Source organism: Diplotaxodon limnothrissa, linkage group LG3 (genome assembly GCF_057381915.1).
Source record: "Diplotaxodon limnothrissa isolate DT_005_m linkage group LG3, D_limnothrissa_male_GT1.1, whole genome shotgun sequence".
NCBI classification, from domain to species: Eukaryota; Metazoa; Chordata; class Actinopteri; order Cichliformes; family Cichlidae; genus Diplotaxodon; species Diplotaxodon limnothrissa.
In genome coordinates, this window is record NC_140598.1 from 28,762,204 (window position 1) to 28,781,441 (window position 19,238).

At 38.8% G+C, this 19,238-nt stretch overlaps 1 protein-coding gene across 1 annotated transcript in view; it reads right to left on the minus strand.

Moving 5' to 3' along the window:
* Positions 1-6,533: 6,533 nt before the first annotated feature.
* Positions 6,534-19,238, minus strand: part of LOC146635239 (outer mitochondrial transmembrane helix translocase-like) — a 28,301-nt gene continuing 15,596 nt past the window's right edge. The window contains exons 5-10 of the mRNA XM_085350062.1: positions 17,200-17,306; positions 16,365-16,454; positions 15,397-15,447; positions 7,117-7,247; positions 6,648-6,771; positions 6,534-6,539 (exon numbers count right to left, since the gene is read on the minus strand). Of these exons, the coding sequence (XP_085206188.1) occupies positions 6,534-6,539; positions 6,648-6,771; positions 7,117-7,247; positions 15,397-15,447; positions 16,365-16,454; positions 17,200-17,306 (509 nt within the window). The remainder of the gene's footprint in view (positions 6,540-6,647; positions 6,772-7,116; positions 7,248-15,396; positions 15,448-16,364; positions 16,455-17,199; positions 17,307-19,238) is intronic.

Below are 19,238 nucleotides of genomic sequence, written 5' to 3' on the forward strand. Positions count from 1 at the left end.
TGGGAGGAAGCCATACCTGATTATGGAAGCATTCCTAAGAATTTTGTTGTCAGAATTGTTAGAGCGCCCTCTAGTTGAAGATAGCTTGCTATGACACTGGCTTTAAATCAATATGATAAAAACAAATTCTCTTTACAGCATGAATAACAGACGAGCTGCAGAAATGTATTAAGCAAAAGTGTAAACACCAGCTCATTTATTTCTTTATTTGTGTGGACAGAGAGTCGTGATGAGGATCACAGTAAGTGTAGCTGAGATATAATGGTAATGAACTTCCTTAAAACTATGTTTTATTTTTTGTTTTTTAATTATTATTATTTTTTATTTAATTTATGTTACACAAAGCTTCCATATGTCACTGTTGTAGTGGGACATTAATCAGCAGGACACCATTTGTGAGTCACATATGTGGGGATTCACACTCAGAGATGCGACACATTCCCCCTTTAAAGTCTTTGTTTATATTTGGTGTATGTTGCTTTACTAAGTATTAACTCATAAGTGTAAAAGTCCCCAAAACACATTTGATTACTTTAAATAAGAAAAATAGTGATCTAAAGAGTCAGTTATTTTTATCTGATTCTTTTTTTATACCATACAGTCATATAGATCACCCATGTTTTTTGTGCTAAATAGGGATGGAACATGGGTATATTATATATATTATATGTAATAGGGATGGAACACCTGTTTTTGTTCACTGACTTTGGGTATATTGTAATTTTTAAGGTTGCAAATTGTACTTTCAGACATTTTGGAATTTTTTTTTTATGAATATGTGTTTTGTAAATGATTTATCTTACTGGGAATTTGAATATTAAAACTCATTGTCCGTCTAGTTCATTTGTGAGTATACTTCTCATTGTTTCAGTGGCTGTTTAGGGAAAACATGTCACTGTTTTAGTGTTTGTATATATTGTAAGCAAGACTTGCATAGACTCCACACTGGGGTGGAAGAGAGGCATGTTTGTGTCTACTTATATTGCCTTTTAGAAAACAGAGCCAGTTTATTAACCAACCGACACAATGCAGTCTATCAGTTTATATCTGCTTCATCAGTATCATGTTTGTCTGACAACATTAAAAGCTTCAAAACAAAATCCACAGAGGTCAGAATCACTGGATTATCCAGAAAAACAAAACAAAACATGCAGTTAGTTTATTGCCTAAGACAGGATTTTACAAACCTACAGAAGTAGTGAATGTGAGACAGTTGTAAACATCAGAGTCTAGCAAATGCTCGCTGCTCTCACACTGTGACTGTCACTACTGATTCTATGGCGCAAACAGGATAACAGATGGCTGTAGCTTCAAGCTTTGGTAAGGGAAGCCTTACACCTGCTTTATTTTTAATGACCAGCAGTGGGCGGTTCACAGTTTCATATAAGTCTTTGTTTGTGATTTGTGACAATGTAAATGAAAACATAAAGTTCACATCGTGATATTCTAAGAGGCATATATGAGGATTAAGGAGGGTGAAGAATGCTTTTAAATATCATATAACAATTTCCTTGGTAGAAAACTGTGCAGACTGTCATGAATGTGCATTACGTAAATGCTTTTTAAACACAGAAAACCTTCACCAAAGTCTTTGTTTCATACTTTACATAAAGCATGGTTGCTGAGGCAACAGTAAAATTAGACTGCGATGGAAAGGAGAAGTTTGAAATGACATTTGCCTTCACATTTGAAATTCAAAATAGTCTTATCGAGTGCAGGATCAGGTGATGGTTTAATGGAGTGGCCGTGCCACGCAATGTGGAAACTTCTGCAAACACACCCTGTTCATTTCTGTTTCCTCTCTGAAAGTTAAAACCATCATTACCATTCTGCATCTTTTTATTGCAAAACCACAGTTATGTGCCTGCTCTTACTATTTAGAGTTAGAGAAACAGCCATACTACTTTTTGACTTATCCTCCATTAAATCAGTGAGCACATTATTAACAGCTATCTATGACCAGGGGATTAGATTTACAAAAAAGAATTGTTGAGATAATGGGTAGAGAAATGCTACCTATACAACTGAGATTTAAACAGTATTTTATGAGAAAAGTGACTTACAGTAAATGAGATGGGAGAAAATTAAAGTGGTTTTAGCAGTTCCACATTATTGAGTGCCGGTGAAGTTCTGGTTTGAGTGATTTTTCTTAAATAAGACTAAATGAGACCCACAAATGATGGAGTTCTGTGCCAGATGGCCTCCACAGTCACCTGATCTACATTTAAGCAAAATGGTTTGGGATGAGATGGACCCCAGAGTGAAGATAAAGGGCCAACAAGTGCTCAGCATCTCTAGGAAAGCATCTCTTACAGGTGATTATATCATGAAGCTCATCAAGAGAATGCCAAGAGTGGGCAAAGCAGTAATCAAAGCAAAGGGTGGCTATTTTGAAGAATCTAAAATATGAAATATGTTTTGAATTCTTTCACACTTTTTTGTTTTACTACATGATTCCATATTTTTTTATTCATAGTTTTGATGCCTTCAATGAGAATCTACTATGTAAATAGTCATAAAAATAAATAAAAAATGTGAAATGAGAAGCTGATTCCAAACTTTTGACTGGTGGTGCATGAGTCAGAAAATCCTTCATTTCCTTGCAGTACACATAGAGGTTTGTATTTTCTTCACTTCTCTTCAGCTTCTGCTCTCTCTTCTAATTTCACTGATTCAATGGGAAGGATTTCTAACATCTATTTTGAGGGGCCATATTATCAAGAGGTGGTCATGACATGGACAAATGGGAGGAATGGCTGGAAATTTAGCTGCTAAGTTAAGTTTAGGCTAAGAGTAAAAACAAGGTATCCCAGCTGTCATCAGAAGAACAATTAACATGTTGCCCTAAATGATTTTAATTATGATTATGAAATTTGTTGGCAGTATAATTAGAAGAAAGATCAAAGTCACCTACAAACTGAACAAACCAAACTTGTTAAGTTCAATAAAAAGGAATAAAAGTTGATTTGAGATCTCATGTTTCAATTCAGGAAGGGATTCTGAAACCAACTATTCCCCACCTTGACCTGCCCGGGTTAACCAAGCACACCATTGTTTTTCTTGTGACATTACCAATAAGTTGATGTGTCACATGGCCCTCTTCCTATTGAAAAACAAAAGTTGTATCCAAGATGGCCGACTTCTAAATGGCCACCAAGGTCACCACCCATCTTGAGGAGTTTGCCCCCTCACATATACTAATGTGCCACAAACAGGACTTTAATATCACCAACCATTCCCATGTTATTACGGTGTATCCATATAAATGGCCCACCCTGTGAAATAAAACCAAATGTGAAAATCATCTAATTGTTGTGTGTCTGTTTTATTTTCAGCAGTGTTTTGACTTGATTTCTTCCCTGTAATGTGAAAAAGTTATTTTATTTAAGGCCACTGTGTGATCAGAATAAAGCTGGAAGTATAATATTTTCAATAAAGCGGACAAAGAGACGTTTTACAAACCCAGAGCAGAGGTGACTCAGTAGGGTTAAAATTAGGCTAAAACTAATATTTAGTTACAGAGCTGGGGTGAAAACTGGACATGCTTTTATATAACAGAACAGGCTTGACACTTTAATTAAGTGTCTGAATGTCGAGGCAGCAGTACTATTTACCAGAACCATAACTGAGCCATAAGGAACTAAATTAGGCCCAGATTAGTCAAAGATATGACAAAGACTGTCGTCTGTGGCTCAGAAGGATGAACAGAAAGTGTGAGTCATAAACAAACAAGTTTAAGCTTCACAAATGTTATTCGTTGGCATGTCCAACTTGAAAATGAAACTTATTGGGTCTAAAATGGCCACTCAGATTGTGAGGAAGCAGAGAAAAACAAAATGGAGGTTTGAAGCTGTTTTGTAGTCACAGAAAAAGATGAACAGTAGTTCATTCTCTTCTATTTCAGGGAAGGCATTGTTTGTATTTGAGCAGGACAACACAAAACCACATACTGCAGCTATTACAACACCATGACTTTCTCTGAGAAGAGTAGAACCAGCAGCTGTTTCCATTATCCTTCATCACTGTGTTTCAAAAAAAAGTTTCATGAAGGGGGTGGGGGGGCAAAGTTATGCTTCACAGCATAAACCACAATATGTGACAGTTTGATCAAGTTAAAGAGAAGGTCTCTGCTTACAAACTGCACATATCATGTTTAGTTATAAAGGACAGCTTCCTGTTTTTAGTCTCATGAGTATTAGTTTTCTTCTAAGGAGTCTGCATGATGTGTTTTGTGTTCTATAGTTAAATGTTTTACTGTTAAAGGTTAAAAAAATCCACCTCACATAAATCATGTTAACCTCATTTGTTTTTATTTGAGTAAACCCCCAAAATTCTAACAGAGAGCTGGTGCTTAGAATACGGTTGAATAAATATTAAAAAGAGATGATTTAATCATTTATGTACAGGCTGGAGTCTTCATGATCAACATGCTGGTTCAGATGCTGATCCTCTCAGTTGAAATGTGCTTTCTTTTTCCTCCTTGTACAAAAAAAAATGTTAATTTTAATTCAAAATTCACAGTTTAAAAAGAAATCCAGCATAAATGAACATGTTATAATAAAGAAAAGTAAATGGTTCAGTCTAGCATGTGCTCCAGTGAGACATTAAACTTCAGCAAAACTATGCAGTTATGAAACGTAACTTTAATCTGAGCAAAAACAAATTTGCTCTGCTGTAAATAAAACAGTGAAATAAACGTGACCCGACAAACAGAACCTGAGTGAATTAAGTCCAGTGTTTAAACACTGAGAGATAAAGGTTTTAAACCTGTGTGCTGGTGATTGGACATCAGCCGCTGATAAAGTGGTTTCGCTTATAAAGTGCTCTGTAGTTTTCTAAATGTCCATCTCCTCCTTCTAAATCCTGTTTGTCATCTTTAACCCTGATCAATCACTCTGAAGGAAACACAACCTCCAGCAGCTCTGCGCTCAGAAAACAAATGACATTTATATATTTTGTGCACAATATTGCACCAACATTAGAGTATATCGAGCTGCAGCTGCCCACGTTAAACTGTGACTGTCACCAGGTAACGTGGACGTGTTTCCTGAATCAGCAGCAGGTGTTAAACAGCTGATAGGTGAACAGGATGTATGCAGGTAAACTGAGGGTCGTCGAGCTGATCGCTGGTGTCATGAGGAAATTGTCAGCTCGTTATTTATTTTACAGAAACAATGTGGTCTTTAAGTCTGACGTAATTAGTGTCAAATGTGTCAATACTTTTTTTATTAAATACATAATTAAATGTGTAACTAATTTATTCAAATTATAATTAATGAAACATTAAAATATAATTAATTATTTAATGGCATATTTAATTCATTCATTTTGTCACTCCTGGCCCTCCATAATGGTGCGTAATACTGTATATATACAGTATTAAGTCAAGAAACATCATATACGCCCTGTGTGCTCCTCCTATTGAAATATATTGCTCACAAATTCATGCAGATGATTAGAAAACATGACAATTCGTGTTCATGTATCAATGATTAGATTTCTGCTAACCAGTTCTTGAGCTGACTGGGTTGATTTTTCCAGACTTGCAGATCAGATTGAATGACATTAGTTAGGCACTGACTACAAAGGAAAGTAGTAAAGTAACTATTTACTACATTAAATAGTTAGGCCCACAAAGGAAAAAACTGCCAAACTAAATGTTATTTCTCTAGAAAATCTTGAGATATGAGTATGACAAGTGTCCTGTGTTCAGAATATTGAGGATGAGAACAAAACAAAGATGGTCCAGAAGAGTTTAGGTCAATTAATGATTTTAATGAACACACGCGTGGGGAGATGAACACTGCACACAATCAACATCGATCTGCGCCCAAAAATACACAAGCAGTTGTTTTATAGCATTGGGGGTATTATTATGATGCCCCCTCATGCCTCAAGCAGATACAACACGTACATAAGTTTCAAAACCACAAATGTTCAGTTAACGACTTTTGACACATGTGAAAAGAACATTCTCTCCGTCTCCACGCCAGGTACTTCCGGTAGCTCATCTTACTCTCGCTTATCTCTCGAACATCAGAGCATGTCCTACAACAAACTGTCACTTACGCAGGCACAAAATGCAGTTGCAAGCTCGCAAAATATGTCTGAACTCTTACTTAGAAATGAATCTACCTACGATGTTTGTGTGTGTGTCTGACCTCAAATGCACTCTGTCTCACCTCGCCGACTAACTCATGACCTCTCACCAGACAGAGCCACTCTCATATGTGTAATAACCTAACTGAAACTATATGTAACAATACATTGAATAAATGCTTTAATCAAATGCCACTACTCAAAGCTTAATAATAAAAAGGATATAAACGAATAAAGGAAATTAATGAATGACATGACATATGTGTTTTGTAAGCATGTAGGCGGTCCTTCCATAGCTCTAAGCCACTTACACAATAGATCGTCTGGACCTAGCGCCAGACGAAGTTTCTGACCTTCAATTACTGACTGAGCTTTAACTCTTTAATAACTCTTTAATAAGCACAAATTGCAAGGTGTATATAAAATGGTTATATCTACACCTGTAATAAAGGTTATTATAGTACTTATATGTTTAAACATCTTAATACCCTCTTAAAGCTATCTGTTATATTGTTAATGCTGTAGAATATATTGTAGCAGTAAATAACCCGTCCAATTCCACACAAGACATCATCCAGTGTCAGGCCACCCAGACTCTTGGACTCCTTCATCTTTGTTGTGGCCTTCTGGAGGTCATCCTGACTAATTGGACGGATGCAGTCATCTGAAAGGCTGAGAGAAAGAAATCAGACATTTAGCAAGCAGCAAGTGAACTTCTGAACTCTTTAAGAGCAGCTCTGTATCGCTCAGTTCAATCATAAAAGTGCCTGCACACTGAAATAGTGACAGGTGTGTCAGATTTACAAAAAAGAAAACAGGAAAAGAAATACTTTCAACAGACTGGCATGTGTGTTGGATTTGTCCTAATTAACATGAAAAAGTGAACAAATATCATCAGTTCTGAAGGTTTATTTTATTATTAATTATAATACTTATTTGTCAAAATACTGACTTTGATCAATATGCACATTTTGATGATGACAAAACATGAAACTCTCTGACCTGGAAACGCCAGACACCTCCGTGTGAGAATCGATCATGTGTCGGACACACAGCAGTGCTGCCTCACGACAAATCTCTTTGAGGTCACTTCCTGAGAACCCCTCAGTTTCCCTGGCAATATGGCTGAGGTTAATCAGTGGATCCACCTACAAAAGCAGAAAGAATCAACTACAAAACTCTGATCAAGTGAGCTTGAATTGATTGTCAAGAGAGTGTCCTGTATTCGAAATAGCTGTGCATAAGTGTAGCAGAAGAATCACAAGAACTGATTCTATTTCATTTCCCTACTCCACTCAACTTACACATCATTCCCTTTTCCTTAATTTCTTTCCTTTCTTGTTCCTCGCCTTTTTCAGAGCTTTTCCTTCCTTCCTCCCTTCATTTCCTCCCACGACATCAGACCCGCACTGAAGTCTGATGTCATTCAGTCCCATGTAATGCGGAAAATCCAAGTTCATGTTAATCTCGAATGGCAATGAGTTGCTAGCTGTGTCTCTTAAGATTAAAACCATTCAAGGAACTGAAATTGAACTGGTCATGTAACCCCTACAGACATGGTTACTAGCTTTTTCCTTTTCTTTCTTTCTTTCACCTTATAATATTATTTCTGACACTCCTTGAACACACTGTGATTTTCCGTAGTTCAGTGCAACATAAGCAAGCTGCTGCATTAAGCTAGACATGGCAGCACAAGACACCAGAGCAATCAACAAGCTACACAGTGAGTCTTTTGATATAAAACGATATAAAACAAGTGTTAAAATGTACTTTTAACAATCTGTAACTTAAAGTTATGTACTTTTCAGAACCTCTTATGTGTTTTGCTCTCGACCAAAACAGGTTCTTGGAAACTCCGGTGAGTTACTATAAATGATAAGTTAGTAGGGAAACCTAATCTAAGTTTACATGTGGTAACTACTGCAACAATGTGGACTCTGTATTGTCTAAAAAAAAAAGGTAAAACCAGTTGGAGTACTTGAACTGTGTGTGAAACTGATATATTTTTATTTTATTGTTTATTTGATTATTTGATTATTTCACAAATGCACCAAAATAATGCAAAATGCAGTTTTCTCTTAGTTGTACATGTCTTTTCTGCACTTTGTCATTTCAGTATGAGTTAATTCGTGTAAATAAGTTGTTTAAAACTAATTAAGTAACAAACATTTCATGATTTGATTACACATGTCTTAAAAAGGACTGTATAAATATATTTGACTGTAATTCTGTAAAGCAATACAAATTGAATTCATAGAAACTGAAACAATGTTAAAACAACAGTGTACTTGATTTTGAAAACTTTATGAGATCTCATTTTATTTAGAAACAGCTGTAAGAACTATTTCGTTTATTGCTCTGTACTGTATGTGCAGACTGTTTTTTGTAATCCTGGATCTGATCCCGAAGTTGGTTCTGGATACTGATGGCGAGCCAGATCCTGTTAAAACTCTTGGCAATTCAAAAGCAGTCTGGCCAGCTGTTCTGGATGCAAGAGTAGATCTACAGACTGAACCACTTCAATGCAGGATTTCAGATAAGCAAGAACAAACCACTTACTCCATATGGATTGCTCCTCTGAAAAACTATTGAACTCACAATATCCTGTTCATCAAGAGTCAGGTTTGAAGAGACTACTCATTTTATTTTATTTTATTTTGCTTTTATTTTCAAAAGAGCACTCTTCTCTGTTAATTTTCTGTTGTTTACACAGGTTTATTGCACCATTGTAATATTGTAATAAATCTGCCGGCTTAACATTCAGTTCTCTCAAATTTATTTTGCTCCTCTCGGATCTAGTCTATAAGCCTAGCCTAACTATACTAAGCATGTGTTACAGTCACATCTTACAAGTAACTAGTTATCATTATAGATTAGTATTTGTCATTTAAAACTCACATTCAGAGGCTTGTGTCTAAGTTGAAACTAAAGCCAAGTTACTTTTTTAGAAATCCATCCTGTTGCTCCCTCCAAGTGAGAAAACACTTGATTCATTTTTTTTCACTTTTATTGGATTATGGTGACCTGCGTTTTATGAATGCACCTGCCCACTACCTAAAGAGGTTGGATACTGTCTACCATTGCGCTTTACGTTTTATTACTGGCTATAGAAATCGTGTACTTCATTGTCCTTTGTAGGCTGCTGATAAATGTCCACCGTTGTATATTTACAGACTTTCCCATTGGTTGGTCTTTATCTATAAATCTTTCCTTGGGCTGGTTCCATCTTACTATGTGTACAGCCTTCATTCTCACAATATCATACAATTGATTGTCCCAAAACCAGAACAGAATGAGGAAAAAGGCTTTTAAATATGCTGTCCCTGTTTCCTGGAATAATCTGCAGAGTGAACTGAAATTATTAGAAATTGTTATCTTGAGGGAGTTTAAGTCCATCTTAAAAGAATGAGAGAACAACACTTAGTAAGTGTGATTGTTTTTGTTGCTCTTAATGATCTGTTATTGTATATTTCTCACATGTTTGTATGGGATATTGTATTTGTTTTAATTGTTATGTACTTATGTGATACATGTATATTTGTCGTTTTGCTGCCATGATGCCAGATCTCTCTTGGAAATGGGATTTTTACCTGGATAAATAAAGTACTAGTAATACATTTTATTGCTCTTCTTTTCTTTCTTTTTCTTTTCTTTTTCCAGTGTTCTCTTCCAGTGTTTTTTTTCCTTACCCCTTTCCTCCCCCTACCCTTTTTTTTAGTCCGTTTCCCTTTTTTCAACTTCCATTTTTTCTCCCTTTTATTCTTCCTTTTTCCATTCATTCTCATTATTCCATTGTTGCTTCCTTAATCCTTCCATGTTTTCTTCAATCACCCCTTTCGTTTTTTTACACTCTTATCTCTATAATACCTTGTTTTCCATTTCCTGACTGTCAGAGGCCATAAGAGGATAATTTTTAACCTTCCTTAAAGCCGTTTCTTTTTCATCACTCATTTTTTTTTTTAATAAATATAGATTTACAATTTTCTTTGACTTCCTGTGCTAAGTGCATTAAAAGAGCAGGAGAAGAACCAGAAAAACCGGATATCGGAGAGAAATAAAAAATATAATCCAATACATTAAATATCAAAAAAGCACCTCACAAAATTTGCAACATGGCGTAACTCAGCTCGTACCCTTAACACGTTGGAGCAGTGTGCGTCACGTGATAGAGCGGCTGTGGCGGGACTTCTCGGTGGTCTGGTTTTTCTGGCTTTTAATAAATAATTATCTGAATCTTGTACCTAGTTTGCTGGGAGTTTGCAACCCTATTAGTTAGGTTGTTTAATATTTCTGCTAGGTACACTTTAAAATACCAGAATAGGGAGGATGGTGTAGGTTTAAGTTTATGAGATTGATCAGCGTTGCTGAACTATGAAATATTTTGGGTGCAGTGTATTTTTTGCGTACAGGTATAAGAGAATAGCTTTGGTGTTTTTTTTTGTTTGTTTTTTAAACTTGTGTATGAACTTATACAAAATGCAAAAATGTTTTACTGATTAAAAAATACACTATATCGGATTCGTCAGATATCCAAATTCATGATATTGGTATCAGACATAAAAAAGTGGTATCATCTCTAATCCTAACTATAACTGTATCCCTAACCTTAACCACCACCTTAACCCGTTAAGACCTACCATAGAACCAAGTCCGCCAGAGCTTATATTATATTTTTACATGTTCGGGCAGGTCATGGTGGATATGCAATAGTTCGCGCTGACGTCTAATCCAACGTAGGAAGTGTTATGAACAGCTGATCGGATCTGAAAAGCGTGTTTCTGGAATATTATGTTTTTGTTGCTGCAAGTGCTTTTTATGCAGTTTTTGCAAAGCTATATGTGGAAGGAAACTGTGACCTAGGACAAGCTGATGGCATAAGATGTAAGTACAACTCCTCAGGTTTCATATGCAAAAAAAAATTATTGCACTAGCTCACGTGGTTGCAGTGCTACCGGGATGTAAAAGTAGTTGCGCAAAACGGAGCGTGCCCGCTCTTACCGGTTTTAAAGGGTTAATCATGTCAGATAGTGTTTTGTAAAGCAATTACAGTAAAACAAAAAACAAAAAAAAATGTACATGTGTAGATTCTTTCCAAATGGGTCTCATGTTTCCTCATTTTTCCGAACTCGTAATATAGGGACATGTTGGGTGGCTGTGATGGCATCAGCCACACAGGGGTAAATTAGTCCATTTTTCACTTTATTAGTTTGCTTTGCAGTTTTCTTCATTAATATAATTCATTAATCATTTGGTTAAACCTAACACTGGTATTATGAGGCACGCACATAGTAGCATTGTGTGGTTTTTCTAAAATGTTTTGTTATATTAATTATGTTTCTCTTTCTTTGAGTTTTATGTTTCCTGTCTGGGCAAAAGGCGTGGCTGAGGACTCTGGGAACAAAATGCCTGCTCAGCAGGACCAACCATGGGCTTACCAGGAGCAGGGGTGTTTTAGGTTTAGTTAGGTTATTCTGTCCATCCATCCATTCGCTTCCGCTTATCCTTTTCAGGGTCGCGGGGGGCGCTGGAGCCTATCCCAGCTGTCATAGGGCGAAAGGCGGGGTACACCCTGGACAGGTCGCCAGTCTGTCGCAGGGCTAACACATAGGGACAGACAACCATTCACACTCACATTCACACCTAGTGACAATTTGGATTATCCAATTAACCTATCCCCACAAGCTGCATGTCTTTGGACGGTGGGAGGAAGCTGGAGTACCCGGAGAGAACCCACGCAAACACGGGGAGAACATGCAAACTCCACACAGAAAGACCCCGGCCTGATGTTGGAATTGAACTCAGGACCTTCTTGCTGTGCGGCAACAGTGCTAACCACCTTGCCAGGTTATTCTGTGCTTAGTTAATATTAGTTAATATTAGTGTGGTCCTTGTCTATTGCTCGCTGTTTTCAGCGAGCAATAGACAAGGACCAAGTAGAGGAGGCTGGCATTAACAAAAGTGACTATGTCTTGCAAAATGGCATACTTTACCATCAGATGGGCTCACTTCTGAAGCTAGTGGTCCCCCAAGAAGTTAGAGAAACTGTGCTTAATTTAGGACACTCTATTCCCTGGTCTGGCCACCTTGGTAAGCACAAAACCACAGCTCGTATTAAACAACATTTTTTCTGGCCTGGGCTCCATAGAGATGTAGCCTACTTCTGTAAGAGCTGTCCTCAGTGCCAAATGACATCCTCTAAAGTCCCTTCCAAAGCTCCACTCCAACCACTGCCTATTATTGGTACCCCATTTGAGCGCCTTGGAATGGATATTGTTGGACCTGTTGAGAAGAGTAAGTCAGGGAATCGCTATATGCTTGTAATCACTGATTATGCAACTAAATATCTTCCCACTGAAATCCATCAAGGCAAAATCAGCAGCTTTCTGCCTTGTACAGCTCTTTGCAAGAGTAGGGTTCCCACAGAAAATACTGACTGATCAGGGGAGTAACTTTATGTCCAACTTACTAAAACAGGTGTACAAGCTGCTGGGCATTAGAAGCCTGAGAACCACCCCATACCATCCTCAGACTGATGGGCTAACAGAACGGTTCAATCAGACTCTGAAGCAGATGCTCCGGAAGGTGGTAGATAGGAATGGTGCTGATTGGGATCAGTGGCTTCCTTATCTTGTCTTTGCCTACAGGGAAGTGCCACAAGCCTCCACTGGTTTCTCTCCATTTGAACTTTTGTATGGGTATGAGGTACAAGGACCTCTAGCCCTGTTAAGAAACATCTGGGAGGGAGGCAAGGAAAAGATGGACTCTGTTAACATTGTTTCCTATGTTGTGCAGATGAGGGAGCGACTGCAGAAAATGAGTGGGCTTGCTCAGTCAAATATGACCAAAATCCAGCAGAAGTTTTGGTATGACCGAGCAGCTCGTCAGAGGTCTTTTAGTCCTGGACAAAAAGTGTTGGTGCTCCTCCCCACTGACAACAACAAGCTATTGGCTAAGTGGCAAGGGCCCTTTGAGGTTCAGAAGAAATTGGGGTCCACTACTTACCAAGTGTTCATCCCTGGAAAGCCATGCTCCAGCAGGGTTCTGCACATAAATCTTTTGAAGGAATGGGTGCAGCGCCCTGAAAAGACAGCAGAGGTGATGCTCATAAGGGGTGTGCCAGAGGAAGAAGAGGTTGGTGAGCAATACTTGCCTTCTGCTGATGTGGTAGATTTTGACCTTAGTCATCTGCCAGATGATAAACAGCTTCAGGTGAGAGCTGCATGCAACTCTGAGGTGCTTCAAGTAAATCCTGGCCGAACGGATATTGTTGAGCATGACATTGTCATTAAAGAGGGCGTCTCAGTAAAGCGTTTGAGCTACAGGATCCCTGAAGAAGGAAATTGACCTCATGTTGTCCTTGGGGATCATCGAGCCATCAAAGAGTGAGTGGTGTAATCCGGTGCTCCTGGTGCCAAAGAAGGATGAAAGCATGAGGTTCTGTATAGACTTCAGGTACCTAAACTCAATATCACTGTTTGATTCATACCCCACGCCACGCATTGATGATTTGCTGGAACGGCTGGGGAAGGCAAAGTACTTGACCACACTTGACCTGTGCAAGGGATATTGGCAGGTGCCACTCACGGCGCGATCAAAGAAGTTGACTGCCTTTCAAACACCTTGGGGTCTCTTCCAGTTTACAGTGATGCCATTCGGGCTGGATGGGGCTCCAGCAACCTTTCAGAGATTAATGGACCAAGTACTATGTGGTTTCTCAGATTTTGCATCTGCATATCTTGATGATATTGTCATCTACAGCACCACATGGGAGGAACACTTGGAACTTCTGCATGCTGTCTTCGACCGTCTTGGCACTGCTGGGTTGACGGTGAACCCCTCTAAGTGTGTTTTTGCCTCTGCTGAGACTGCGTACCTGGGCCATGTGATCGGGAATGGGGTGATCAAGCCTCAGGTCAGTAAGATCCAAGCCATTGATTCTTGTCCTCTCCCACAGACAAGGAAGCAACTAAGATCCTTTTTGGGCATGGCAGGCTTTTATCGTCGGTTCATACCACGATTCTCCACCAGGGCAGCTCTACTAACGGACTTGATAGGCATCAAGTGTCCTAATCAGATTAATTGGACAGAGGAGGCTATAGCAGCTTTCAAGGAAATCAGTCAATTACTGAGTAGTGAACCAGTTTTATACAGTCCAGACTTTAATGAGCCCTTTTTCCTTCAAACTGATGCAACTCTGGGGTCTGGGAGCAGTGCTACTTCAAGGTTTGGAAGGAGAACGTCATCCTGTTGCTTACATCAGCCGAAAGCTATTCCCAAGAGAGGTTCGGTATTCAACAGTGGAAAAGGAGGCCCTTGCCATCAAGTGGGCCCTTGATTCCTTCAGGTACTACCTTCTTGGAAGAGAATTCACCCTGGAGACGGATCACAGTGCACTTCAGTGGATGGAAAAGATGAAAGATAAGAACGGAAGGATCACAAGTTGGTACCTTGCTCTGCAACCTTTCCGGTTTGTCATCAAGCACATTCCTGGGAAGAACAACGTTACCGCCGACTTCCTCTCTCGCTGTACCAGCGAGAGTCCTGAAGAGGTAGGGGGGTGTGTGTGTGTGATGGCATCAGCCACACAGGGGTAAATTAGTCCATTTTTCACTTTATTAGTTTGCTTTGCAGTTTTCTTCATTAATCATTTGGTTAAACCTAACACTGGTATTATGAGGCGCGCACATAGTAGCATTGTGTGGTTTTTCTAAAATGTTTTGTGATATTAATTATGTTTCTCTTTCTTTGAGTTACCTGGGTTTGGGCGGTGGCTGTTTCCTGTCTGGGCAAAAGGCGTGGCTGAGGATTCTGGGAACAAAATGCCTGCTCAGCAGGACCAACCATGGGCTTACCAGGAGCAGGGGTGTTTTAGGTTTAGTTAGGTTATTCTGTGCTTTGTTAATATTAGTGTGTTTTTGTTTTCCCCCCTATTGTGTTCAAATGGTTTGGCCAAATCATTATAAAAGCTACCCTCATGTGTCTTTGTAATTAGGTCAGTTTGTGAGTTAAGTTGTGTCTCACTTTGTTTTGTTTAAGTTTCTGGAAATTCTTTTTTGTAGAGTTATATTTAGTTGACCTCTTTTATGGGCCTGCTAAGTATGTTTTTGAATTTTGTTAATTTTGGACTTTTTGAGGGTTAAAATAAAGAAAACCCTTTTTGAAGAGATTTTTTTTTGCCTGTGTCCTCTTTGCTTTGGCTGCTTGGTCCCTCACAGTGGCCAAAAGCATACGGAAGATTTGCCACCTAGCGCAAAATGTTACACTTTAGGAGTGAGAACGTGTTGGCTGTGAACTTACCATCTCGTGCTTCAGGATCAGTCTGAGTATCTGCTCGCGCTGCTCAATGTTCTGCAGAAACAAACACCCTGTCAGACTGTTTTTATGCTCACCACACACCCCTGTCTGATGGTGGTGTGCGCCAAAAATTATGTCTCATATGCTGGCGCATGCCACCTTTCCGGTGTCACTTCGGCTGGTCATGCACCACTTTGTTTTTGTAACCTAGCACATTGTTTCACGGCCACTACCACAGATGAAGACATGAGTGTTAGAGCTTTGTCAGTTTTTGCTGCCATTTTAATGATATATCATTAGAGAAACACAAGACTTCTTGGGATGCTTTTCTTTAGGTTTCAGGTCTCTCTGCCTTATTCCTTCTAATGTGGTGATATTATCTGAGTGGTGACACCTCCATTCAAATCAAATCACTTTTATTGTCACATCACATGTGCAGGTACACTGGTACAGTACATGTGAGTGAAACTTTTGTGTGCGAGCTTCACAAGCAACAGAGGAGCAAAGTACAATTACATAAGAACAAGCAAAATATAAGAATGGCTAAATCTGAGAATTATCTGAATAAATATATGTACAATATAAGAGTGTCTGCATATTACTGAATGTGTATACTAAATATGTATGTCTAGGTGTGTGTATGTATATATGTGTGTGTGTATACATATTTTACAAATTAAATAGAGTAAACAATAAAATATATAAAATATACAGAGGTTGGCAGTTGGATATTGTGCAAAACAAGTGGCATTCAGGGGAATACTTGAGAGTATTGTGCTTTAACAGCAGGCAAAAATGGAAATGAATGTGTGATGATCTTGCCACGGCATGCAAAGCGACCAATGCAGATATATACTGTTATAATGTATATGTTATGTATCATGTTACAATGCATACTGCTGCGTTCAATATGCATTTTTTTTGTTTGTTTGTTTTTAAAAAACAGTCAGACTTATTTTAAAAGGACATACAGGCAACTTGATGTGGATCTTGGTGGGCATCCTCCTCAAGATGGCAGGGTCTATGTCCTCAGGACGATTGGTGGCTCCCATAATGATCACCTGACAAAGTAAACTTTTAATCAGATTTACATACAGACCGAAACTGCGAAGAAACATTTTATTGATCATCTGATCGTTCATGTTCAAGATTCACATACAGTATATTGCATACATTATGAAGAGAATTTTGTTTCAAAAGGGTTGCAAATGGGGTGGGTTTAAATTCTAATTGATTTTAATTTGAATGATCCGATATTGATTCATTAAATCCTAAAATCAATTTTTAAATATAAATGCATTTTGCCAGAAATGCCAGAATCTCAGCTTAAAGCTCAAAAAACTATTTAACAACCTCCAAACAGTTAAAAAGAGAAACGTAAATGGATTCTGTAAAAAGATGTAAACATAGAACGCAGATAGTTTACCAGATGTTGGGTGCTAAAAACAGACGTCTTACAGATTGGGAAAATGCCGGTTTTGTTGTTCTCTGACTAAAATTAACTGAACTAGGAGCAAAAACAGATCAAAACCACAGTTATAAACGCTGCACTGAGGTCTAGCAGAATAAAGTGGCCATAGATCTAAACTGTAGTTTGGATCTATGGTTTATGGAAGCACATGCTTGTCAGTCCTCAAACGCTACACACAAATCACTGCACACATTTGTAAATGAATTTACGATTGTGCATCACATTTTACGCATTTGCAACCCTTTTGAGACAAATTTCTCTCTATAATACATCCACAGGTCAGTGAATATCTCAAGACTCCATATTGAACCCAAGCAATTCAGATGTGTGCATACCTGACATTGGTGGTCTGTTTCGAGTCCATCCCACAAACTCATAAACTGAGCCTTCATCATAGCTGTGACTTCATGATCCCTGCTGGATCGAGTCCTCAGAAATGAATCTGTTCAAACACACAGAATAGTCTCATCATTTCAAGGTTCAAGGTTCAAGGTTCTTTATTTGTCACATGCATAGTTATACAAGTATAACACACAGTGAAATGTAGCCTGACACGCGCCTCGACATGTGCAAAATTTGGGGGGGGGGGGGGGGGGGGGTAGAGGAAGAACATTATATATATATATAGTATGTACATTGGGTGAATGTGCAGTAGTAGCAGCAAGTTGTAGTGTAAACTTCAGTTTACATTATTTTGCCTCTCTGGTATTTGTCAAAATGCATACAGCTAAGACCAAATATTAAAACACATTCAGCTCTCTCTTTGAATCGGTTGTGCAGACCAAATTCACTGAAAGCAAAATCGGTTTCTTTATATTTTTAATTTATATATTACATTCTGTTTATTTTAAAAGCACATTACATTGTTTTGAATTTTCTTATTTCTAAATTTTAAGGTAGAGTATGGAAATATTGCCACTAAATGTTATCAGATTGTAGTCAACTGAAATCTGGTTTCTTTCCCCAATTAAACTGTATAATCCTACAGTGTCATGGTCCTGGGTCATTTGACCCAGTGTTTTGTGTTCTTGTTTTTTCATGTGATTTGCGTTATGGTTTATGGTTAAGTTCGTTTAGTTAGTCTTGAGTTAATTCCTCTGTTTAGCTCCTTGATTATTTAGATTCCCTCCTGTGTCTTTGCCCTCTGTGTCTTTCTCTGTCTGTCTTTATATATGTTGTATGAGCCCTTTTGTCTTGTTTCCCTCCTTGTGTTACATTCTGTTTCCCCAGCCTGTCATGTCTTCTCTCTCTGTCTCATTTTCCCTTGCTCCCTCTTGTCTGCCTCTCGTCCACTCCTGCATCATGTTCATCCATTTCCCATTTTATTGTGAAGGTCTTGTGTCTTCATGTTAATATGTGTCAGCTGTGTTCTCCATTTGTTCACAATTCCCTCGTTATCCTTCTGTGTATTTATGTCAACGTCTCCTTTGGTCCTGTATCGTGATCTCCCTCATGGTTGTGTGTTTCCCTGTGTGCCTCTCTGTGTGTTTAGTTCATATAATTTCCCAGTATAGTTTTATGTTATTTTCTTTTCAGCTAATAAAGCTGTATTTTGAGTGAACGTCTTGCCTACGAGTCCTCTCCTGCCTGTGCTACACAGCTGATTCATGACATAAAGTGGCCATTAAGGGAAAAACACACGTGATGGCGGCACACGTAGTTGCAGCAGCTCAGTGTTGGACCGATCGATGCTATGTTTGGATAATTTTGTACGCCATATGTTTCTTTTTGTGTTATACCAGCCAAGCGAATAACATCTATAGCCAACATGATCTCCTCAAGATTGGAGTAAGTCACCGCGAGAGCGTGACTAGCAAATTTGTCTGCTTACACAAGATACCGGTGGAAATAGCGAGGAGTCCGGGCTCCCCATGGATTGTTATCCCTTCGGGGTGGAGGCGTAGGCGGCGTCGAGAGAGAAGGAGACGGCGAGGCTGCAGGGCCGGCGCGCTAGCCAGGCTACGGAGGCAGCCACTCAAACCACCGCTCCCCATCACAAATGCCAGATCCCTCGCGAACAAGTTGGATGAACTGAGGTTGCAAATAGCAGCGAATAACTTCATCAAAGACTCATGCATCCTTCTTATCACTGAATCCTGGCTACATCAATCCATTCCAGACTCTGCTATTGAGCTAGCAGGCTACACCACACAGCGACATGACCGAACAGTGGACTCTGGTAAGCGCAAAGCAGGGGGGCTCTGTATGTATATGAACAACAGCTGGTGTACCAACACAGTGATAACAGACCGTCACTGTTCGGACATTGAATATCTGACTGTCAAATGCAAGCCCATCTACCTACCTAGGGAGTTCACTGTTGTCATAATAACAGCTGTTTACATACCACCAGATGCTAATGCTAACTCGGCGA